The sequence below is a fragment of the Enhydra lutris genome, unplaced genomic scaffold (assembly GCF_002288905.1).
Source record: "Enhydra lutris kenyoni isolate GAN:26980312 unplaced genomic scaffold, ASM228890v2 scaffoldscaffold3, whole genome shotgun sequence".
Classification (NCBI taxonomy): Eukaryota; Metazoa; Chordata; class Mammalia; order Carnivora; family Mustelidae; genus Enhydra; species Enhydra lutris.
In genome coordinates, this window is record NW_019154087.1 from 45,137,227 (window position 1) to 45,162,610 (window position 25,384).

At 37.9% G+C, this 25,384-nt stretch overlaps 1 protein-coding gene across 2 annotated transcripts in view; it reads left to right on the plus strand.

The window, feature by feature from the left end:
- Positions 1-25,384, plus strand: part of LOC111156897 (meiotic nuclear divisions 1) — a 67,392-nt gene that overhangs the window by 2,264 nt on the left and 39,744 nt on the right. For both annotated transcript variants that reach the window (XM_022518034.1, XM_022518038.1), the window contains exons 2-4: positions 5,297-5,362; positions 9,612-9,669; positions 13,289-13,437. In XM_022518034.1, the coding sequence (XP_022373742.1) occupies positions 5,297-5,362; positions 9,612-9,669; positions 13,289-13,437 (273 nt within the window). The remainder of the gene's footprint in view (positions 1-5,296; positions 5,363-9,611; positions 9,670-13,288; positions 13,438-25,384) is intronic.

Genomic DNA, 25,384 nt, shown 5'->3' on the forward strand with positions numbered 1-25,384 from the left:
TCTTCTGAAAGGTGGGGATAGCTGTGTTGGTCAGCCCAAAGCTTTGCTGTCCTCAGGTCAGTTCTTGAGTTCCCTGACTTACTAATTTGAAAGCATCTCTAACTTACGTTGTCAGCATATTTTCTTTAATATTAAGTATTAAATGAGCCCCTGTTGATTTTTTGGAGAAATTTCTAAATATGAATTAGTATGGCATCCTTTTTACATTAGTTATTTTAATTCTGGCCATGATACTGTCCTACTGTGGTTAATTATAAAAACTATTTCCAGTCATGAAAGAGGCTAACAAATTAGCCTGAAAACAATTTAAATGGATGTTACAGCTCATCCATATTTCTTGAGTAACTATTTTAGCTACTGAACTGAATGATAAGAGCTTTCGCAAAACTGTGTGCTTCCAGGACTCTACACTGTCTCATGGTCTGTGTCTTGGTGGCAGATTCTTGTAGAGTCTGTGAGTCTCTCCAGGGAGCAGTTTAACAATACCAAAATATGTGGAGCTTTTCCTAAAGCTTTGGATCTGTCTTCCACTGATGCAGCCACAGACTAAAGCCCTAAAGGGATCCTCACTGCCCCACAGTGACATGACTCGCCTCTAGATTCTGGGGTGAGAAGAGCAGTATTCTCAATCCCAACACCAGGTAAAGTACCTGGAGAGGCTCTTAAAAACTTGCAGGCCCAGGCCTGGTCTCAGAGATTCTCTTTCAATTTCATAATAGCATGTGCCTTGGCATCAGTACTTTTTAAAAGCTCCTGAGATGATTCTAATGGCAGTTTGAAACCCACTAGACTAGAGAAATGAGCCAAAAGAGTCTTCTTAACTGAGTGTGAATTTCATGCTTGGTTATTCTGATACTGCTGAGGCCAGTGCGAAGGGGTACTAATTAAAGCAGGATTGAATGCTGGCTCTTGACTCTTGATTTAGTGACTAGGTCTATATGATTTCTTAGAGATTGCTTACTTGAGATTTCTGTGATTTATCTCTCCAAGAAAGGCACCAAGTGGTTATCACAGAATTTTTGTTATTAATTTACCCTGTATTGTATTTATGTGAGTGCAGTGGGTGTTACGGGATTTGGGAGATTGAATAGTCTCAAATTTTATGGTTAGGGCTTTAGATACATGGCCTTGAAGTCAAGGGCTGGCCTTTGTGTCTGCTCTAATCTAGCACTAAGCTCTAGGAAAGCATGGGTAGTGTGTGTTCTGAAGAAATTTACAGTCGGCTGAGTCGGTTGAGAAAGAGAAGTATACCAATTGATTTGATGAAGGTGTGTTCTGGGAACACATGGAATGACACTCAGACTGTCCTATGAGCTCACGGAAGCTCTTTTACAGAATAGTTGAACTAAGCCTTGGGAGACTTTGCAATTTTAAATAGGCAAGAGGAACAAGTGTTTTAGAACAGTTTTTTCTTTTTTTTTTAAAGATTTTATTTATTTATTGGACAGAGATCACAAGTAGGCGGAGAGGCAGGCAGAGAGAGAGAAAGGAGGAAGCAGGCTCCCTGCTGAGCAGAAAGCCTGATGTGAGGCTCTATCCCAGGACCCTGGGATCATGACCCCAGACGAAGGCAGAGGCTTTAACTCATTGAGCCACCCAGGTGCCCAGAACAGTTTTTTTAAAACACAAAGTTGGGAAAGAGCATGCTGGGAGTAGAGAATTACAAGTACAGATCTTCACTGGGATGCCTGGGTGGCTCAGTCGGTTAAGCTTCTGCCTTCGGCTCAGGTCATGATCCTAGGGTCCTGGGATTGAGCCCCACATCGGTCTCCTTGCTCAGTGAGGACCCTGCTTCTTCCTCTGCCTGCCACTCCCCCTGCTTGTGCGCTCTCTCTCTCTCTCTCTCTCTGGCAAGTAAATACATATAATCTTTAAAAAAAAAAAAAAGATACAGATCTTCCTCAGCCTACAATGGAGTTACATGGTGATAAACCCATTGTAAGTCAAAAATATCATTAAATCAAAAATGCATTTAATACACCTAATGTATGGAACATCATAGCCTGCCTTAACCATGCTCAGAACACTTAGACATTAACCTATAGCTGGGCAAAAACATCTAAGACAAAACCTGTTTTATAATAAAGTATTGAATATCTCATGTGACTTGTTGAAAACTGTACTGAAAAGCAGAATGGTTGTGTGGGTATGGAATGGCTGTAAGTGTATGTATGGGTTGTTTACATTATGGTCCTATGGCTGCCCAGCATCATGATAGTACCATACCACCTATTGCTAGCCAGGAAAAAGGTTCAAATTCAAAATTCGAAGTATGGTTTCTACTGAATGTGTGTCGCTTTCACACCATCACAAAGCTGAAAAAGTCAGATGATGGCAAGTCAGGGACTGTCTAGGTTTTGTATTACAGCTCAAGTTGCTTAACTCTCCATGTTATGGTAAAATTTGAGGTGGAGAGTGGTATTGGGTAGATTGGGGTCAGGTGGGAAAGGGCTTTGTGTATCACTGCAGAGTGATTGGATACTTCCAATGGTTCGGAGCCACTGAAGGCTTTTAAGCAAGGGAGAGGCTTGGTTAGATTTGGTTCTTGGCAGGGTGGAATTTGAACTTAGAGGGTGGGACAAAGTGTGGCCAGAGGGCTTGCCTACCGCTGGAGGCAGAACCCGTAATAAAGGCCTGAACTGAGGTCAGAGTTGTAGGGATGGAGCAGACAGGGTGGATTTGAGAAATAGTTCAGCACTGACCTTGGCAGAACTTGGTGACTGGTCTAATATGGAGTAAGAGGGATGAAGGAACCTGGGATGAGCGCCAGGCCTCTGGCTTGGCTAACAAGGTGGTATCTAACTGAGTTCAAGATCTAGAACAGCAGGTTTGGGGAGTAGATGTAGGAGAAGAAGAGTTCAGTTTAAACCCTCAGAGTTTGAAGTCTGTCCAGCAGGCAGGTAGACACTTGAGATTGAAGCTCAGGAGCATACTTCAGAGGCTGATGTAAAGATTTGAGGATTCATCCTAAGTGTTAGTTGAAACTGTAAAGGCAGAAGAGATTAAAGAAAAGGTGTGAGGAGATGAGGGGGGGGGATCAGTAGAGAACCCTGGAGGAACTGCAGTGTTTGAGAGCGGACAGACAAAAAAGAGAAATACCACTTTATGCCTCCTTTTTTTTTTTACCCATACAACTCATCAAGGAATGCCAGATAATTTTATTGCTGTGAAAATGAATTAGTGGAGGTACCTGGGTGGCTCAGTGGGTTAGAGCCTCTGCCTTTGGCTCAGATTATGATCCCAGGGTCCTGGGATTGAGCCATGAATCAGGATCTCTGCTCCGCAGGGAGCCTGCTTCCCTTTCTCTCTCTCTGCCTGCCTCTCTGCCTACTTGTGATGTCTGTCTGTAAAGTAAATAAAATCTTAAAAAAAAAAAATGAGTTAGTGGGTTTGTAGGTTGTATAAGTAGAATAAAGACTAATGTACCCTGGTATGTATTCAGAATGGCAACTTCAAATCCCTTTCCCCATCTATTTTAGGCTTTTCATTTTCTGATGGAGTATTTGGTTGGACAGGCTCAGTCTTTGTTTTTTATGTCTGCTTTTTTAGGTGATGTAAAGTGTTTCAGAGTTCTTACTAAACAGTTTATGTTGCCTCCTAATCTTCTGTGATTTTTGAGAAAGATGCAGGTCACTTAAACATTAGTGTGGAATTCTCCATTAGAGATGGGATTTCTCTCTTTTGTTATTTTCTGTGAATCTTCACCTTGAGAGAATTTGGCTTTTTTTTTTTTTAAGATTTTATTTATTTATTTGACAGACAGAGATCACAAGTAGGCAGAGAGAGAGAGGGGAAGCAGGCTCCCTGCTGAGCAGAGAGCCTGATGTGGGGCTCCATCCCAGAACCCCGGGATCATGACCTGAGCCGAAGGCAGAGGCTTTAACCCACTGAGCCACCCAGGCGCCCATGAAGGCAGAGGCTTTAACCCACTGAGCCATCCAGGCGCCCCAGAATTTGGCTTTTTAAAAAAAATTTTGTATTTCACCTTTGTGTATATATCCTGAATACAATATATAATAAAATTCATTATCAACGAATTTTAGTTATGTGTTAACTATCTTAATTTTCACTTGGCTAAACTATAGTTATAGAATAATAGTAAACTGCAATAGGCTTCCATTTTCTACTTGGATAGGTTTTTCCATTCTCCATCCTACACCCTCCACAATGCTACTAAAATGTCATCTTACTAAAATGTAGCTGTAATCTTGTCACTCTCCTGCTTTTGAGGTTGCTCAATAGCTTCTCACCATCTAGAATAACATACATTCCCTTGGGCTGGACAGTCAGCATCCCATGATCTGGCCCCAGACAACTTTTCCCCCTTACCTACCACTCCTTCTCTAGGCACCACACAGCAGTCATCACTGAGTTCTTGTCTTTCTGGAACATTCCACGTATTTCCATAACATCGTGCCTATGTGTGGTCTGCCCAGGACACCTACTCAGCATTTCTCAACTTGCCAAAATCCTTTTCATCTCCAGCCTTTCTAGAGAGCCCTCAGCCTTCCCCAGGGTAGAATTCATTCTGTCCTTGTAGCAATTTGTGCAATGATCTTTTCATCATTTATTAGTTATGTCTATTCTCTCCATGAGGTTGTAAGTCTTTTGAAGGTAAATACAGTGACATATCATTGGATCATTTGATAAATATTGAGTTTCTGTAAACTGCCAGACTTTACCTTAACCACAGTTCTTTTTGTTTGTTTGTTTAAAGATTTTATTTATTTACTTGACAGAGAGAGACACAGTGAGAGAGGGAGAAGCAGGCTCCCCACCAAGCAGGAAGCCCAATGCAGGGCTTGATCCCAGGACCCTGGGATCACAACCCGAACCAAAGGCAGATGCTTAACAACTAAGCCACCCATGCTCCATTTCTTTTTTTTTTTTTTTTTTTAAGATTTTTATTTATTTATTTGACAGAAAGAGATCACAAATAGGCAGAGAGGCAGACAGAGAGAGAGGGGAAGAAGGAGGCTCCCTGCCGGGCAGAGAGCCTGACGTGGGGCTCCATCCCAGGACCCTAGGATCATGTCCTGAGCCGAAGGAAGAGCCTTTAACCCACTGAGCCACCCAGGCGCCCCCCAGGCTCTATTTCAACCACAGTTCTTCTTACTACACAGGCAGCACTAATCACAAGTCTTGGCATGTAGTAGTTATAATGAGTCTTTAGAGTTATCAAACCCATTAGCAGACAAGACCATAACATTTCAGATAATGTTTCAGACCAAGTTGTTTTAAAATGCAGTCTTTTTTTTTTTAATGCAGTGTTTACTTTTTTACTTTTGTGCTATAGTCGAAGAAAAAAGGACTAAGTGCAGAGGAGAAGAGAGCCCGCATGATGGAAATATTTTTTGAGACGGTGAGTTGTTTTCTATAAGATTTTTAGCATTTTATGTAATTTTCTCCTTAAGTGTATGTCAGTGTTAAACTGTACCTTTTTCATTAAATATCAATGCTGATCAATTTCCTGAGGAATGGATAAAATTCTGCAAACATTTTTTGTTTCTGTGAAGCTATGGAGGAAGGAAGAACCCTACCCCAATGTTCACTTCTGTCCAGAATGATCTTTCTGAAGCGTATATTTGATTGTGTCCCCTTCCTGCCTGGAAATGATAATAGTTGACATCTACTGATTGCTTCCTAGGTGCCAGTCTTTGTTCTGACCACTTGGTGTATGTTATCTGATTCCTTCTTTCTTAACTCTATGATCCTCATTCTACAGATGAGGACCTCTGAGACACACCCAAGTGCATGGGATCTCAAAAATTAAAAGCGGTAGTACTAGGATTCAAATCCCGGGAGGACCATCTGATTTTTAGAGGCAGTGCTAAATGCTGCCTCTTTACATTGATAAATCTGTCTGTAGTGTAATATATATATATCATGGTACATAGGCTCCCTTAATTTATTCCAGATATTTGTGCCTGCCACTAAGAGGAAATGGGTTTGAAGTTTTAGGTCCTAAGTGGCAAAGCCAGGATTCAAACTCAGGCACCTGACTCTAGAGGCTGTTTTCTTTACCATGTTGCTTTATGTTGCTTTTTTTTTTTTTTTCTTTCTTCCAGGTTCAAGTCTAAATCTTTGGCTTACAAAAAACACTAACTTCAACTTCCTGTGTCTTAGCGTGATACTTGACTGTAACTTCAAAGTCTAGTCTGGCCCAAACCTATGGCTGCTTTCATTATATACAGGTGTAAAGAAGTTGGGAGAAAATGGCAAAGTATAATATGAAGTTAATAAGATAATTAGTGATAATACTTGACATTTTCATTTTGATAATGCAGATTATCAGTAGAACAAGCAAAACATTCTGGGGAGTATTGTTTTAAAAACCACCCTCTAAGTGTAATCTTACTAATGTTAACCGCCTGGAATGACTTACCAAAAGTCATTGACAATTCAGAACAGAGTGTCATATTAATAATGATGATTATTAATCATTAATGGTGGCTCAATCAGTTATATGTCTCTGACTCTTGATTTTGGCCCAGATCATGATCTCAGGGTCGTGAGATCAAGCCCAACATTGCTCTACACTCAGCTCCAAGTCTGCTTTAGATCCTCTCCCTCTCCCTTTGCCCCTCCCCCTGCTCACACACATTCTCTCTCTAAAATAAATAAATGGAATCTTTAAAAAAATAATGATTAGAAAGATAAATTGATGAAGTTTACATGTGAAGATTATGACTATTCTACTGAGTCTGAATATTTTTCCTATGATCTCAGCAAGAAAAGTAGACTTAATTCTTGCTAGGCAGTGGAAAGCTGGGAATAGTGGTGGGGGGAATGATTTTGTCCTTTATAATGTTGTTAATTTTCTCAAGTATCAAAATTGGCTGTTTCAGATTGAAAAATTTCAACCCTGAAATCAATTAATAACATGATACTGATGAGTATTAACAGCTTCCAGAAGTTCAGTAATCACTGAGTTTTTATGTAAAGCTAAAAATTGATACTGGTTTCAGTTCATTTATTCTTATATATTCATTTGTGTGTGTGTGTGTGTGTGTGTGTTTGAAGTTGCTAATGTAATAGAAAAACTGAAGAATGGCATGAGAACAATATAACTAAATGAGAAAGCACTTGCACCTGAAATCTATTTTACTGAATAGCTTTGTGAACTTAACCAAGAGCTTGACCTATGTCTCAGCTTCCTTGTTTATTAACGAGGATGGTAATAATTGTACCCAGCTCACAGTGTTGCTGTGAGGGTTAAATAAGATAATCCGTGTAAATCATCACAATGTCCAGGTCTTAAGTACTTAATTAAACATTATCTAGCTTTAAACTATGTGCCTTCCATGGTATCTTACACATGCTTTTATTTATTTACATATATAAGTTTTATAAATTATAAAAATGTGTGAAAAAATGTGTGAACACACACACACACACACACACACACACACATATAAAGAGCTAGAGCCCTTTCTGTTCATCTCTCCTTTATTACCTCTGTTTAATACTGTGGAGAACTAATATTTTCTTAAGGCCATTTTCTCTGTTCACTTAAGGTACCACATTTTAGTTCTGAGGATAGTACTCTGTAAGCCCACTTATTTACATAGTAACCCCACAGGGGCAGCCAGTATGTTCAGAGCTCTTCCTTGAGGACCACATATAGGCAGATATGTCAGTGAGTTCATGTTCTTTTTTCAGGAAATCTAAATGTTTGCAAATAGATTTAATTGATTTTTAAAAATGCATTAGAGGCCTGAAGGCAGTAATTTATTGCATGTTTTCTGAGATCCTGAAGTATTTTCTTTAAATGGTTTATTTATAGATGTGCAAAAATTGTTTTCACACTGTAAGAGCAATGACAATGTTTTTCTTAGTTTACTAAATCTTAAGTGTAATGAGATGAAGTTACTTCTTCCCATATTTTATTATGAAAGACGAAAGAATTTTACAGTTAATTCCTGGATGCCCAACACCTAGATTCTACCATTAACATTTTACTCTACTTACTTTACCACATATATATTCATCTGTCCTCTCCTTTATTCATTGGTATGTTCATTTTTGAGGGAGAGGAGAGGGAATACACTTTAAAAGAGTTCCTTATACATGCTGGGTACCTGTCTTTTTTCAGGTATGTTTCATGAATATTGCCTTCTGGTCAGTATTTGTCTTCAGTTTCTTTTCTTTTTTTTTTTTTTTAAGATTTTATTTATTTATTTGACAGAGAGAAAGAGATCACAAGTAGGCAGAGAGGCAGGCAGAGACAGAGAGAGGGGGAAGCAGGCTCCCTGCTGAACAGAGAGTCCGATGTGGGGCTCGATCCCAGGACTCTGGGATCATGACCTGGGCTAAAGGCAGAGGCTTAAACCACTGAGCCACCCAGGCGCCCCTTGTCTTCAGTTTCTTAACACGCCCTTGCATGAGTAGAACTTTAAATTTTTATGAAGTCTATTTTCTATATTATTGAAGTTACCTTTTCAAGTTTATTTTAGAAGAAATAGATCCTACATTTCCATTTAAAGCAATCACAATAATTCTGTTATAATTACTGAATACTTGAGTCTTTTCAAATATTTCACTTTGTTATTTAAGCTCTTTTCACCACTTCAATCAAGGCTTAGTACAAGAATAAAAGAGTGTTCGGGATGCCTGGGTGGCTTGTTCACTTAAGTATCTGTTTCAGCTCAGGTCATGATCCTGGAGTCCTGGGCTCTAGCCCCGTATTGGGCTCCCTGTTCAGCAAGGAGTCTACTTCTCCCTACAGGAAGAGTGCTACTCTGCCTGTTTGTGGGTACTCTCTCTCTCTCTGACAAATAAATAAAATCTTAAAAAAAAAAAAAAAAGAATAAAGGAGTGTTCTACATAGATTTTTTCCAACTACAAGTAAGATTAAATAGTCTACATGTTTATCTTCTCATAATTTTTTTTTAAGATTTTGTTTATTTATTTGACAGAGATAGCGCATAAAAGCAGGGAGAGCAGCAGGCAGAGAGAGAGAGATGCATGCGTCCCGCTGAGCAAACAGCCCGATGTGGGGCTCCATCCCAGGACCCTGGGATCATGACCTGAGCCCACTGAGCCACCCAGATGCCTCTCTTCCCATAACGTTTTGCTTTGCATGTGGTGCACGTGCCACCTGTATAGGTGAATCATTGATAGGCGCCCATGAATTGTATAATTTTCCTATTGTTTAGGTATAGCTCTTCCATGAAACCTTAAATGGAAACAAATCTTGACAGTTGTCTGTTTTGTTTTTATTTAGAACTGCTAAGTCTGTGGCATATGATATATGCTAAGCAAATCACTGTGTCTTAAAGTGTCAGAGAAGATGATTATCTCACGTTAAAGAATTCATTATAAGTAATTTTTATATTTCATTAGGAAGATGTTCTTAACATTCTGCTCTCCAGTGACTTTAAAGAACTGTATGTTCTTGCAAAATCTGTCCCTTTTAAGTTCTGTTGAAGCTATCAAACAGGATAATTGCAGTTTCTTCTAACCCTAAAATACTTGATTTCTGTTGCACTGTTCATTATCAGACACAGCTTTTATAGTACAATGTTTTATTAATATATGATGGTAAATATAAATATATGGTAGAAGATAAATACATGTTTTTCATCTCTTTTTAAACTTTTTTTAAACAGAAAGATGTATTTCAATTAAAAGACATGGAGAAGATTGCTCCCAAAGAGAAAGGCATTAGTGAGTATCAAAGACATGCTGAGACATTTTGGGAAATATTGGTCATCTCTTCTTCAATGGTCTTTCCTTTATGAAAATATAAATTTCTAGGGATGAAGACTGTAAAAACACTTCCATGATGTCCCTGGGCCATGGCCATGATTCACATGTATGAAGTGTCTGCTTTAGAAAAATTTAAATGGAGTATGCATGCATACTTATACCTACACACACATGGACACACACATCCATGCACAAATAACACACATTTATTTATAGGCAGAATTTACTTCAAAAGAAGTAAAAACTGTTCATGTATGTTCTGGTATTTCTTAAATGTGACTTCATATTTTTACATGGTGTATTAGTTTTCTATTGGAGTTTTACAAATTATCCCAACTTGGTGGCTTAACACAATAGAATGTATTCTCTCATAATTCTGGAAGCCAGAAGTCTAAAATCAAGGCTTTGGTAGAGTTGGTTCCTTCTGGAGATTCTGAAGGAGAATCTATTTCATGCTTTTCTCCTAGCTTCTGGTGGCTGTCAGTAGTGCTTGGCATAATAGACACATCATTCTTATCTCTGCCTCTGTTTTCACATAAACTTCCCCCTTTGTTTTCTCCCTTTCTATCTCTTATAAGGACATATGTCATTGGATTTGGGACCCACCCTAAATCTAGGATGATTTCATCCTATGATCCTTAATTGTACCCTTTCTCCAAGTAAGGTCACATTCACAGGTTTTGGGAGTTATCTTTTGAAGGGTCACTGTTAAACCCACTATGTATGATATATTTATTTTTTAAACCTTGTTTTCCTTGTATAAACTATACATGTTTATTTTAACAGATTTGAAAATTATAAAGTATATAATCAAAGTAAAATTTGTTCATAAGCCCTCTTTTCTGGGATCACCTCTATTAACATTTTGGTGTATTTTGATTTCCAATTCTTAGGTTCTCTGTGTCTGTGTATGCATTTATCTGTCCTTTTTTTTCCTAGAGGGAATCATGCTGCAAATGCAGTTTTGTGTTCATGTATTTTTTCACTTAACATTATATCATCTACATTTCCCTATGTCATTTACTTTTTTAAAAAAAGATTTACAACATCTGCATCTCTAATGTTTCATTCTGTGACCTCCTACTGTACCATAATTTGTTTAGCCTGTTACTATTATTGAACACCTAGATGGTTCCCAAATTTTGCTGCTAAAATTAATGTGTAACATGCTATCTATAATTTTTTTCTTAAAGAGCAGTTTTAGGTTTACAGCAAAATTGAGAGGAAGGTACAGAGAGGTCCCGTATGCTTCCTGCTCCCCCTCCTCACAGGCATAGCTTCTCCTGTTGTCAGCATCACTCATCAGTGGTACACTGCAGTTGACACATTGTAATCACCCAAAGTCTATGGTTTACATTGGGATTCACTTTTGCTGTCATACATTCTATGGTTCTGGATAAGTGTTTAATGACGCAGATCCATCATTATGGTATCATGCGGAGTATTTTTACTGCCCTAAAAACCCTCTTTGCTCCATCTATTCATCCCTTTCCCTCCTCACCCCTAAATTTTTTCCACATCTCCTATTATTTCATTAGGAAATGTTCCTAGAAATAGAAAATAGAGACTTGGGTCACCTGGGTGGCTTAGTCGTTAAGCATCTGACTCTGGATCCCAGCTCAGGTCTTGATCTCAGGGTCATGAGTTCAAGTCTCACACTTGGGGAAAAAAAAAGAAAGAAAGAAAGTAGGGCCTTGTGTAGTTTTAGGCATTTAATACGTACTCTCAAAGTGCCTTTAGGGAAGGTTATACCAAGTTATATTAACGTTCATTTCTTAGAACTGTGTTTTCATTTTTAGAATCCTTGATATTTCATTTCACTTTGTACTTTGCAAGTGAGGTTGGATGGTTTGCACATTTGGTATCAATTTTTTTAAATTTATTAGATCTTTAGTTTTCTAATAGATTTTATTATATTTGGGGATTTGCTGTAGGAAAAATTGAAGCTGACATTAAAATATGGATAATTTTGGGACGCCTGGGTGGCTCAGTTAGTTAAGCGTCTGCCTTCAACTCAGGTCATGATCCTGGGGTCCTGGGATCGAGTCCCACATCAGACTCCTTGCTCAGTGGGGAGCGTGCTTTCCTTCTGCCCGCTGCTCCCTCTGCCTGCTGCTCCCCCTGCCCCCTGCTTGTGTTCTCTCTCTTCTCTCTGACAAGTAAATAAAATAATAAAATATGAATAAATTCTTGGTACATAATAGAAAGTAAGAATAGGAAAAAAAAGAAAGTAAGAATAGTTTGTGAATTTCAAACATTTATGAAATGACTTCACATTTTTATGTTATTTTTATTTATTTATTTATTTTTATAAGCTTTTTTTTTTAACATTTTATTTATTTATTTGACAGAGATCACAAATAGCCATAAAGGAAGAGAAGCAGGCTCCCCACAGAGCAGAGAGCCCGATGCGGGGCTCGATCCCAGGACCCTGAGACCATGACCTGAGCCGAAGGCAGAGGCTCTACCCACTGAACCACCCAGGCGCCCCTATATGTTATTTTTAAAAGCTTTCTGATTTTTTAAAAGATGTTATTTATTTATTTGGCAGAGAGAGAGAGACAGTGAGAGGGGGAACACAAGCAGGGGGAGTGGGAGAGGAAGAAGCAGGCTTCCCACTGAGCAGGGAGCCTGATGCAGCGCTCGATCCCAGGACCCTGGGATCATGACCTGAGCTGAAGACAGACGCTTAACAACTGAGCCACCCAGGTGCCCCTCTTTCTGATTTTTTTAATCTTACTCCTACCCATAACATTCAGTTCACAAGGTTTTTTTCTTTTTTAGTTTTTTTTAGCAAAAAAAGGCAATACATGTTCATTTTTGGAAAAGAATTAAGAAAAATGAACAAAAAAGAAGGAAATAAAAACTGTCTCTTACCCACAGTTTAAAGATAACCACTGTCTAATTAATGCCTGTTGTCTTTTAACTTTATATTTTTTTATAATTCTACAAAGTACATTTTAATGCATATATATATATATCCATGCCATTAAATACTTTATAACATAAATTTAATGATTACATAGTATCCTGTCACAATAAAATACTTTGAAAAGTCCAGTTATTGGACTGGCTTCCGGATTTTTTTCTGTGGAAAACAGTGCTTTGACAAGCATCTCTGTGCATATCCATCATTATTTTCTTTGGCTGAATTTTTAACAGTGGAATTTCTAAATAAAAGGTATGCATATATCTAAGGTTTTAGATACATATTGCCAGATTTTCTTCCCATATTGAGAGTACCCATTACCCTGAATGTTTTACTATATTTTTTAGATATATTTAATTTAGTAGTCAAGAAATCATATCTCACTGCTTTACTTTGCATTTCTTCAATTATTAATGGAGTTGAACATTTTTGTTTATTGATTGCGTATTTTGTAGATGTCCATTGATATACTTTTGTTTTTCTGTTGATGTGTTTTGCCTTTTTTGTTGTTATTTTTAAAAGCTCCTTATTTGTTAATTTATTAACCTTTGATCTGTAATATTTGTTGCAAGTGTTATCTTCAGTTTTAGCCTTTTAATTATATTTATGATGTGTCAATATAGCATCTTTAAAAATGATCTCTTTTAGCTGCTATGTCAGTGAAAGAAGTCCTTCAAAGTTTGGTTGATGATGGTATGGTCGACTGTGAGAGGATTGGAACGTCTAATTATTACTGGGCTTTTCCAAGTAAAGCTCTTCATGCGAGGAAACGCAAGTTGGAGATTCTGGAATCTCAGGTAAGCCATCACAGTTAAAAATTACAGATCTGCTTTTTAGAAAAAGATTTTGTTTCATTTAATCTTCTTTTCATTTAGTGGTTTCCATTAAATTTTTAACATGCATTATTTGAGTCAAAATCTAAGGATAATCAAGATCTCTTTCTCTTAAACAGCACAAGCTGCTTAGAATGTTTTAACTTTCATCCTTCCATATGCCATGATATTTTTTATACTATTTTAGTTTCTTTTAGGGTTACAAATTGGATGGGAAGCTACAGAAAGTTCCCAAATACAGTTGATTCTTTAACAACATGGGTTTGAACTGTATGAGTCCACTTCCACATGGATTTTTTTTCGATACATGTAATATTGTAAATCTATCTTCTTTCTTATGATTGTCTTAACATTTTCTTTTTCCTACCTTCCTTTATTGTAAGAATACAGTATATAATACACATAGCATACAGAATATGTGTTAAACAACTGTTTATGTTATTGGTAGGGCTTCTGGCCTACAGTGGGCTATTCGTAGTTAAGTTTGGGGGGAGTCAAAAGTTATATGTGGATTTTTGACTTCACGAGGGTCACTCCTCACCTCTGCATTGTTCTGTGGTCAGCTGTTTAGTTCTCCACTAACCAAAAGTGGAGCATTCCTATGAAACCTTTTGTAAGCTAAAATGGCATAGAGAGAAAAAGCAATTACCAAAATCTATATGGAAAAAATTTGAGTGTCCATGACCCCAAAAGTAGCCTCTCTTAGGTTTTTGTGATACCTGTAAGACACCATCTTGCTAACAGATGCACAAAATAAATCAAGATAAAGCGCAGATGTTCATAGATACAGCTCAAAGCTGTGGAGGTTGACACTAAAATGCTGAGTATCATTCCCAGGGAAGGAACTTGGTGGGGCTACGCTCAGTGATCTGAGTATATGCTACCTCTATACTGGTTTGCTACAAAATGAACACTGAGACATTATTTTTGCTTTTATCTTTTTTTTGTAAAAGCAAAAATACTCTTCAGATTTCTCTGAATTAGCAAAATAGGTACGAATATAGGTCTTTCATAAAAGTAAAATGGCATAACATGAACTTTTGAAAAGTGATTTACATTTTGCATTTAGTGTGGTACATTTGTTACAGTTGATGAACCAACACTGATACCTTGTCATTAAATAAAGCCCATAGTTTACATTTGGATTCACATTCTGTATGTTATATGAATTTTGACAAATGCATAAACGTCATGTATCTGCACTTACGGGATCATACAGAGTAGTTTCACTGCCCTAAAAATCTCCCATGCGCCAATATTCATCCATCCTTCCCTCTCCCCTAATCCCTAGCAACCACTGGCATTTTTTACTATTCTATAGTTTTGCCTTTTAACTGGAATGTCCTATTGTTGGAATCATGCAGTCTGTAGCCTTTTCAGATTGGCTTCTTTCACTTAGTAATATACATTTAAGTTTCCTCCATGTCTTTTGGTGGCTTGGTAGCTCATTTCTTTTTATTGCTGAACAATATTCCATTGCATAGATGTGCTGCAGTTTGTTTATGAATAAACAAAACTTGTTTTGTTGCTTCCAAGCAACATGTATTTTGTATTCTTGGTTGCTTCCAAGAACATGTATTCTGTCTGCATTACGAGATTCCTCTACATTTGAATTTTATTTTTTTATTCTTTTATGCAACTGAAGGGGTGAATTATCATGTGGCATTTACAGTGTATGCAAAAACTGGAACTTTAGGGAAATGGGCTATGGACTTCTTTTGGGACGAGATAGGAAGATCTCTGATTTTCTGGAAGATAACAGGAATAGGAAAAGTTAATCAAGAATAGTAAAGGAGATGAATTTTTTTCTGTCTGGAAAGAATATGGGATTACATTTCTTCACAGGAAAATTCTGAAACACCACTTTTTTACAGTGCTGCTCCTGGGTTTAAGGTCAGAGTTTGTAGGCAGCCCTTGGTCAGTCTGTGTTTTTAATCATAAGCAGCACAAACTAAGTCTGGCTGCGTTTAGCAGAAAAGGAATTTATTGGAAGATACAAGAAGGACTTACAGAATCACTGGGAAGGCTAGAAACCCAGTTCTAGAAGTAGGCAGGAACTGAGGGAAAGTGCACCGCCAGGCCACAGCCAGAGTTACACCATATATCCTGTGTGGTGAGGATTCTGCTGCCCCAGAACCATGCCATGACCCCTGTACCTAGCTCTATTGACATTGCTGCCCTCAGATGATTCCACTGGTGCTCCTGACCCTGGCTAAAGAAGCAGATGTTGCTGCTGCCCCTCCCCCCTCAAAAAAACCTCAAAAAATTAAAAAAAAACTTCTGGCTTAGCTACCAGTCACAGTTTGGGGAAGTACGAGTGATTGGCCAACTGGGTTACAGGCCCACTCTCTAGTTGTCAGGGGAGCTGGGGAAATAAATAATTGGGGTTTCTAGTTTCTGTGATGGGCGCTAGCTCCCTCTTATTGGCCCCAGCAATTCCTGGAAATAGGAAGGGGTTTTGTATGCTGAGTAGCACTCTCTCTTCTACCAGGATAGATATTTGAAAATAAATCAAGGGAAAACACTGGAAAAGAGCACAGGACTTGGAGTCAGAATAACAACAAAATTACTGAATACCTTCTGTCTTCTGTGTACCAGATACTATTCTAGGCACTTGGAATCCATTAGTGGACAAAGAATGGAAGCAGGGAAACAGGTAGATTAAGTTATTGGAATAAACCAGTTGTGAAGTAATGGTAGTTTGGAGCAAGGTGGTAACAGCCCACCTACCCCTCCTTAACTGTAGGCAACTAGTAAGCTACTTCTTTCTTTCCTTTTTCTTTTTTTTAAAGATTTTATTTATTTTAGAGCACATGTGAGCAGGGGGAGGGGCAGAGGAGGAGGGAGAGAATATCAGGCAGCCTCGATGCTGAGTAGGGAGCCTGACTTGAGGCTCAGTCTCAGGGCCCTGAGATCATGACCTGAGTCAAAATCAAGAGCCAGACACTCAACTGACTGAGCCATCCAGGTGCCCCCCAGTAAGCTACTTTCTGTGTCTTGTAAATTTTGCTTGTTCTGGACATTGCAAATGAATGGAATTACATAATGTGTATCTTTCATTCATTTAGTGTAATGTGTTCAAGGTTTGTCCATGTTGTAGTATGTATCAGTACGTCATTCCTTTTTATGGCCAAATAGTATTCCATTGTATGAATATACCACATTTTATTTATCCATTCACCACTTGATGGCCACTTGTGTTGTTTCTACCTTTTGATACTTATATGCAATGCTGCTGTAAACCTCACGCACAAGTTTTTGTGTGGACATATGTTTTCATTTCTATTGGGAATTGCTGGGTCATTTGATAACATGATTAATTGTTTAAAGAACTTCCAGACTTCTAATTTGGCTGTACCATTTTACATTCTTACCAGCAGTGTGTAAAGCTTCCAGTTTCAGCACATCCTCACTGAAACTTATCATTACCTGACTTTTTTGACTCGAGCCATCCTAGTGGTTGTGAAGTAGCATCTCGTTATGGTTTTGCTTTCCATTTCCCTGATGACTAATGATGTCATGCAGCTTTTCATGTGTTTACTGGCCATTTGCGATCTTCCTTGGAGAAGTGTCTATTCAGATCCTTTTGCCCTTTTTTTTAATCTTTTAAACATGACGCTGCATTTGTTTTCTCTGCTAGGAAGCAACATGCATATTCATCACTCAGCGGCTTTTTTTTTTTTTTTAAGTTAGTCATAATATCAGATGCTTTATACAGGGTAATTTACTTTTAGGCCTTATTGCATTTTCCTGCCTTCATGGTTTTTGTTCTTTTATCCTCTTAGAGAATTCCCTTGCCTTTCTTTTCTACCTAGCCAATTTCTAACCATCTCTCTTCTCAGAAACCATCTCAAGCTCCCATAGCTTACATTGTTTTGGGCCTTCTCTAAATCTATTATATTTTTTGTTTTACCATAATATAATGTATTGCTTTAGCACATACTGCTGGTTTTCTATGTAATGAACATTGCCCCTTTCTTCTTTGCTAACAAAACACTTTGTTGAGGCAGCAGTGTGTCTTGTGGAAAAAATGCTCATCTTCCCACACTCCCTTTCAACTAAGAGTGGCAATGGAAAACAGTTCTCATGAGTGAGATGTAAGTAGAAGACTAGCTTTGAGGTTTGTAGGAAAGTGTTTACTCTCCTCATAAAGGCACAGTCTTTTCCCCTTTTCATGATGTGGACATGAGATTATATTGTAACCCTACAATAACAAACATTAGGAGGAAGACCTGTTCCTTAAGAATGTTAGAGCATGACTAAAAAGGGCTTGGGTTTCTGGTGGCATTTTGAGATATGCACTAGCCTTGGACTGATTAACCTTTGCTTAATCCAGTTTTAGTCAAATATTCTGTTATTTTATCAGAAAGTATTCTAAGTGGATACAATTGCTTTGAAGACTTCTTTTCCGTAAAGGTAACTTAGATTTTTTATTAGTTGTTTATCACTTTGTAACAAATTGTGTATTCCAAACCTTTGGGGCTTAAAGAAACAAATATTGATATTTCACAGTTCTGTGGATCTAGGCATGGCTTAGTTAGGTACCTCTGGCTCAGAGTCTCACATCAGGTTGTAGTCAAACAGTTGGGCAGGGCTGCATTCTCATCAGAAGGCTCATCTGGGAAAGGATTTGCTTCCAAACTCAATCAGATGGTTATTGGATTTAGTCCCCTGAATGCTGTTGGACTGAGTTTAAACAGAGACCTCCCTCATTCCTTATATGAAGGGCTTCTTCATAGGGCAACTCATGGTATGGCAGTTGCCTTCCCACAGAGCAAACAGGGGAGTCCAAGACAGAAGTTACTGGATTTGTTGACAACTTAATCTTGGAAATGACATCTTTTTACATCTGCTACATTCTATTTTAATGAAACAGTCATTAAACACAGCCCACACATAAGCAGAGATTGCAGATGGGCATACATACCAAGGAGCAGGAAACGTTGGGGCCATTTAGAGGATACAAACCACAGATTTTAAATTTTGTTTAGCCTTTAACGTGTTTAAGTCTTACCTTCTTGATTAGTTTTTAACAGCTTTATTGAGGAATAATTGACGTACAAAAACTGCTCATATTTAAAGATTATAAATTGGTAGGTTTGGGCATATGTATATGTCCATGAAACCATTACCACAGTCAAGATAATGAGCATATCCTTCATCCCTAAAAATTTCTTCATTCCCTTTTTTAATCTTTCTCTCTTACCTTCCCTTCCCTGCTTTCTCTGCCCCTATCCCCAAGCAAGCACTGATTTGCTTTCTGTCACTATACATTGATTTATATGTCTTAGAATTTTATATAAATAGAATTATACAGTATATACTCTTTTTTCCCGGCTTCTTTTACTCAGCATAATTATCTCGATGTATCCATGTTGCTGTATTATTCATTCATTTTTATTGCTTAGTGATATGCCATTGTATGGAGATATGACAGTCTGTTTACCTTTTGATAGACGTTTGGTTTTTTTGTTTTAGTTTTGAGCTATTAGAAGTAATGCTGTTATAAATATTTGTGTACAAGTCTTTGTAGGGACATATATTTTTATTTATGTTGGATTAATACCTGGGAGTGGAATGGCTGGATCATATGGTAGGTGTATATTTAACTGTTTTCTAAAATTCTATGGCATTTTACATTCCCACCAGTAATGTATGAGACTTCCAGTCCTCCCACATCCTTGTCAATACTTGGTATGAAACCCATTCAAATAAGTATATAGTGATATCTCATTATGTCTTTTTTTCATTTCCCCAAAAACTAATAATGTTGAGCATCTTTGCACGTCTTTATTTGTCATCCATATGTCTTCTTTTGATAAAGTGTTGATACAGATCTCTTATTTAAAAATTTTTTTTTTTTTTTTTTTTTTTTAGATAGAGCCCATGTGTGAGTTGGGGGTGGGGGGTTAAGGAAGAGGGAGAATCTTAAGCAGGCTCCACACTGAGCGTGGAGCCCAATGCAGGGCTCAGTCTCACAACCTTGAGATCATGACCTGAGCCAAAACCAAGAGTTGAATGCTTACCCAACTGAGCCACCCAGGTGCCCCTTATTTTGGTCTTTTTTAAAACTTGGTTTGTTTTTATTTTTGAGTTTAGACAATTCTTTATATATTCCGGATGAAAATCCTTTATTAGATAATTGTTCTCTGAACTTTTTTCTACCAGTCTTTTGTTCTTTTCATTCTTCTTCCAGGTAATTATTTCTTTATTAGTAGGTAATTAATTCATTACCTTCTTCCAGGTAATTATTTGTGCCCGAAATTGGGCATAACAGGTGCTGATTAAATATTTCTTGGTTGATTTCTTAAGCCAGAGAAACTCTTTATCTTTCAGGGAAAAAAAGGCTTAATGTACGTTTTTTATTTCGTTGCCTCTGGATTTTGCATGATATCTACTTAAAAGGGAAGGAGCTTGGCAAACCTTAGTAGAAGTAAGGAAGAGGTCTAGTTAGAATCTCTAGTTCAGTGAATCTGTTTTTAAAAAGTGAACTTTTTATCACTGCTCTGAATGTTTGAGGAATACGATGCTCTGATTAGTTACAATTAACATACTCCTCTCCCTACAGGTCTGAGAGTTGGCATCAGATGTATTTGTGATTCACCTCTCTCTCCACTCCCCCATTTACAAGCTGGAGGTCAAAGATTAATCTCACACACATGCTCAGAAATCAGGTCAAGTCAGAAGAGAACACCTAGACAGTAGTCCTATACCTTCTGTTCTAAGCACTCCAGAAGTAAATGAAAAACATGATTTTGATAAATGATACAATCATTTGATAAATGATTTGACAAATGATAAATCATTTGTAAAAGGTTGATAACCCTTGACATTTGCTATAAATAGTTATTTAAAAAACAAACAAAACTCAGTGCCTTTTCACTGACCTAAACCCGCTTTATTCTTTCACTAAAATTTGAGATGGCATGTCAATATCAGACGGTGCCCCTCAGCCATGGTTCTGAAGATCACTTATTTTAAAGAAGTAATGTGGCTTAATGGAAACAGAAGTAGTTCAAAGTGAGACATGGATTGAAATCACAACCTCACTTCTTACTAGTTGTAGGATCTTCCAGAAAATTTCTTAGACTCTTTAAAGCCTCAGTTTCCCAGTTTGTAAAATAGAGATTATATTCGAAAGGGTTGTGATATAGATTAAGTGATATGGTGCTCAGTATGTGGCAGCCAAAGATTCAGCTATATTTTATATTCTCCTATACCTAGGAGTATACACTCTAAGTTTATTCAGTTAGAACAAATATTTGAGGGTCTACCACATGCAAAACATTTTACCAAATACTGGAGGTAGCTTGTGGAAGTAAAAGTCAACATTCATGCTTTATAAGAACTTGTAACCTGTGCTAAAGATAAGATATATGCCCATGAAAGAGTGAAATTAAGAGTGAAAAGTATAATAGAGTTGTGATTAAAAGTGCTGCAAGAGATGTTGGGATTTATATAGGATAGAAAGTACTCACTTAGTGTGGCAGTGAATCAGATTCCAAATTCAAGGTTGCACTTGAAGGATTAGTTTATTTAGCATATTGCCAAAGTGAAAGTTTAGCTTCCTTTGAGTTTCTTGTTAATTACTTCCAGATTAGAGAGAGAGTGGAGGAACTCTAAATTTCCTTCTTTCATTTCTTTCTTGCTTGCTTGTTTTCTGGCTTTCTTTTTCATCATTCTGTTCGGCTTTGTTTCTGCCAGTGATTATGTACAGGAATGTATTCATCTCTTGAGAATGGACATTCTCGTAGTAGATCTGAAAATTAAATCAAGAAACACATTCTTTTTTCTTCCTTGCCTTTAGGTTGTATGCATTGATCATTATTAAAGACAGTCTAAAAGCCTCATGGTTATAATTTATGTTTCTCTTTAACATTTTCTAAGGTGCCAAATAAGCCATCAATTATGCAGTACAGTGTGCTAAGTTCTTTGGGCAATATAAAAATATTCAAATTTGTGTCTCATGTTCTGTACTTGGTAAGGCAAGTAATAAACTTTTTATGAAAGTTAAGCATTACATTTCGAAATCCACGCTAAGCTGTATTTCAGACACAGTGTGTTGATTTGGAAGACCCTAATAGATTATCTTATTGTAACTTAAAGATGCTGCGGTAGGCATTAAAACTGATGAGAAGGACATAATGATAAATTAGGTAGTTCCTGTCCCCAGAACCTCACAGTCTAGTGAGGAGACACACATGTCCACAAATCATTGCATGGTGGTGTGATATGTGTTATACTGAAGAAGATGTAGTATAAAAGGAGGTGAAGGTTAATTCTGCTGAGGATAGCCTTTGCAGTTAAGGAAGGAGACATTTAAGTTTGTTCTGAAAAGAATTACAGGAGCTCATAAGGGTCTTGAGGGTGAAGGGCATAGTGGGTAACAGAGACCAGTATGTTAAGGCAGTGGCCTAAGAGAGTAGACTCCAGACCAAGATTCTTTAGATTCCAATCCAACTTCTTCCATTTACTAGGGATCTCTTTTGCCTCTTTTTTTCTCATATGTAAAATGTTCCTAATGTTTCCTACTTCACAGGGTAGCTGTGATAATCAAATGTGTTATATATAGCTGCTTACAGCAATGACTAATACATAGAAATGTGTTTTGTTTAATGTAAAACTCTATGCCCAATGTTGGGCTTGAACTCACCACCTGAGATCAAGAGTCACGTACTCTACAGACTCAGCCAGCCAGGTGCCGCAATACATAGTAATGCTTTAGCTTTTATTATTTTATGCAAAGACCTGATGTGTATAGAACTAGATAATGTGTGACAGAATCTTTTTTTTTTTTTTTAAGATTTTTTTTTTTAAGTCATCTCTACACCCAACATGGGCTTGAACTTAAAACCCTGAGGTTAAAAGTCACATGCTCTAGTGACTGAGCTAGTCAGGCACCTCATGTATGAGGTGTTGTTCTGTACTGCTCCATTTTGTGTAAGGGATGAATGAACTATATAGCTGGTAGGCAGATAATAAAGGACTCTTTCTCAGTTGAAGGATTTTGAGTAGAGACATGAGATAATCAGAGCCTTATTTTATTTTAAATGTTTTATTTATTTATTAGAGCATGAGCTGAGGGGAGGGGTCGAGGGAGAGGGACAAGCACAGCCCTACTGAGTGGGGAGCCCTGACTCCAACTCCAACTCCAACTCTGGGCAGGATCCCAGGACCCTGAGATCATGACCTGCACCGAAGGCAGCCACTTAACCCAGCTGAGCCACCCAGGTGCCCTTCAGAGCCTTATTTTAGAAAGATGCTTCTGCTGGCAGAACAGAGGGTAAGTTGGAATGTCCACTGTAAAATTGTTCAGCTAAGAGACGATGAAGTCCTGAAATAAGACACTGGCTCTAGGGTGGAGGAAAATAGGCTGGGGAGAAGTTTAGGAGTAGAATCCATAGTCATGAGTAGTGTACACTTTGAGTCTACAAAGCTCAGATTTTTAAAAAACAGCATTTTTAACCTAAAAGTGGATTTCCCTTTTGCTGCTTGTCTGTGTATGTCGATGGAGAACACATGCTGTCTCTCTATATTCTCTGAAAGGTTCAGGTAGCATAAATGATGACAGTGATAATGTTTTTGGGTAAAAATATATACAGGATCCTTACATAGCCAATATAAATGCTCAACTTACAAACTCATATGGGCAAGAATTAAACCTAAGTTCAAATTTGAGCCTATTCCACCTGGTAGTAAAAAACGAAGTCACCTGAAGGATTTCTCAATAAACTGAGGTAAATTCAGCCAGTTTGGATTCTTCCCTCCCCAGCGGCCCACTTTCCCTTTGGGATGAACATCTGTATTCTGGCTTACATAGGAACGGTTTTGGAAGAAGTGTCTGGTCCTTAGCATTTACCCAGGCTGGCATCACCTAAAATACCAGTGTTCCTTCTTAGTTCTCTGCCTTGCAGCTGCGTCTCCTACTCAAGTTAGTGTACTCTTTCTCTTCCTTGGGCATGGGCACCCTCTCTCCCAGCGAGGTCTCCCAGACCACTCTGGGTCTGTAAAAATAAGATGGAGCAATTTGAAGCCCACTGTGCTCCTGAAGACAATAGGCCAGAGTGCTGCTTTGCACTTCCTGTGCCCTAATAGTGTGGACAACAGCTGTAGGTAGGTCAGGGTTATCAGAAATCCTCACCAATGTCTAACTTTCATTTGCTTCCCAGACTTTCTTCTTCCTTTCCCACCTTTCGTTGATCATTTGGGACGAAAGAGCAGGACTGGTCCTGGTTGGTCTTAGAGTTTTCTGATTTACATCTAGACTTTGAATTCTGCAAAAACAAAAAGAAAGAAAATCTCATGGTTCCCCTTTGCTATTATTGAAGTCTGTTCATGCTCTATTAGAGCATTTATCACACTTGTCATATTTATACCTCTCTCTTTCATATTAAGATTGTGGTTCAAACTAAGAGACTTTTTTATCTTCCAACTTCTCTCCCCCAAACCTAACATGAAGCCTGATAGAAAGTAGGCATTTAGCAATTTGAACAAATAAAGGAACACATCATACAACTGATCAGCTTCTAAACTCCATTCTTATTAGCTTTAAAGTTTTCTAGGAGGTTTGATAAAGTTTACTTTTGTCTGCAAGTAATTGAGTATCTGACTAATGGTGGCTGAAATGGAAGTTTATTTTTCTCACACACAGTCCAGAGGTAGGTGTGTCTTAGTCTTGATCAGTGACGCAGTGGTATCAGAGTCAGCATCTTTGTGATCCCCTTGGCCTTTCCATCATGATCATGACATGGCTGCCACAGTTCCTCTTGTCATATCTGAAGAATGGTATGGAAGAGGGGAAAGGGAAGTTGCTGGAATGGCTGTCTCTCTTAGCAAGAAAACAAAAGCTTTTCCAAAAGCTCTCTAATAGGCTTTTACTTAATTTTTATAGGTCGAAGTATTGTCACACTGCCACTTCTAGCTCTGCAGGGAACTGGGAATGGAACTGGGTATGGGAGGAAGGAGGTTGGAGGTAGATTAGATGAGTCAGTGAGCCAAAAGGGTTGGCCTCAGGCATAGTAACATAAACAGGACATTATTTTATGGGAGTATAAAGTTCTATAACTGTAGCTATCAACTATCAACATAATTGATCAGATAATGAAGTGTTTATTGATAATGTAGTCCATTTTCTATGAATACCTGAGTTATACAGAAAACACTCTGCTTTATCTTTGATTTTTTTCCCCCCTTGGGGTGCACTAGTAATGCTGGGCTAAACTGATATAATCAACAAATAATATTTGTGTTTTCATTCTTCCTTGAAATATGGTAATACTTGACCATTTTCTTGTATGATCTTTTTTTTTTGCTAGTTTTGCTGTACAAATACATTTTCATTGGTATATGTTTATACTTCTACAAATATTGTCTGCCCAAGGTTTTTCTACTTTTTTAAATGCCAGAGGGTCTTACTTATTGAATAATTTTGATTACTGCTGCATTGAAAAGTGGTTCTTTTTTTTTTTTTTTAAGTTTTATTTACTTATTTGAGAGAGTGAGAGAGAGAAAGCCACAAGCAGGGAAGGGGCAGAGGCAGAGGGAGAGGGAGAAGCAGTCCCCTAGCAGCCCGATGTGGGACTGGATCCCAGGACCCTGGGATCATGACCTGAGCCGAAGGCAGACACTTAACCAGCTGAGCCACCCAGGCACCCCTGAAAGGTTCTTCTTGACCAAAGATACCATTTTATTTTAATATGTTATTTCAAAAGATTAATCTTAGCTAAGTATATGCTATATAGCTCAAAATATAGTTTGTTTTTGAAGATACCTCATTTGAAATTGTTCTGGACATTGTTTTGTTTTTTGTTTTTTTTTTTTGTTTTTTTTAAGATTTTTTTTTATTTCACTGAGAGAGAAAGAGAGCACAAACAGGGAGAACAGCAGAGGAGAGGGAGAAGTGGTCTCCCTG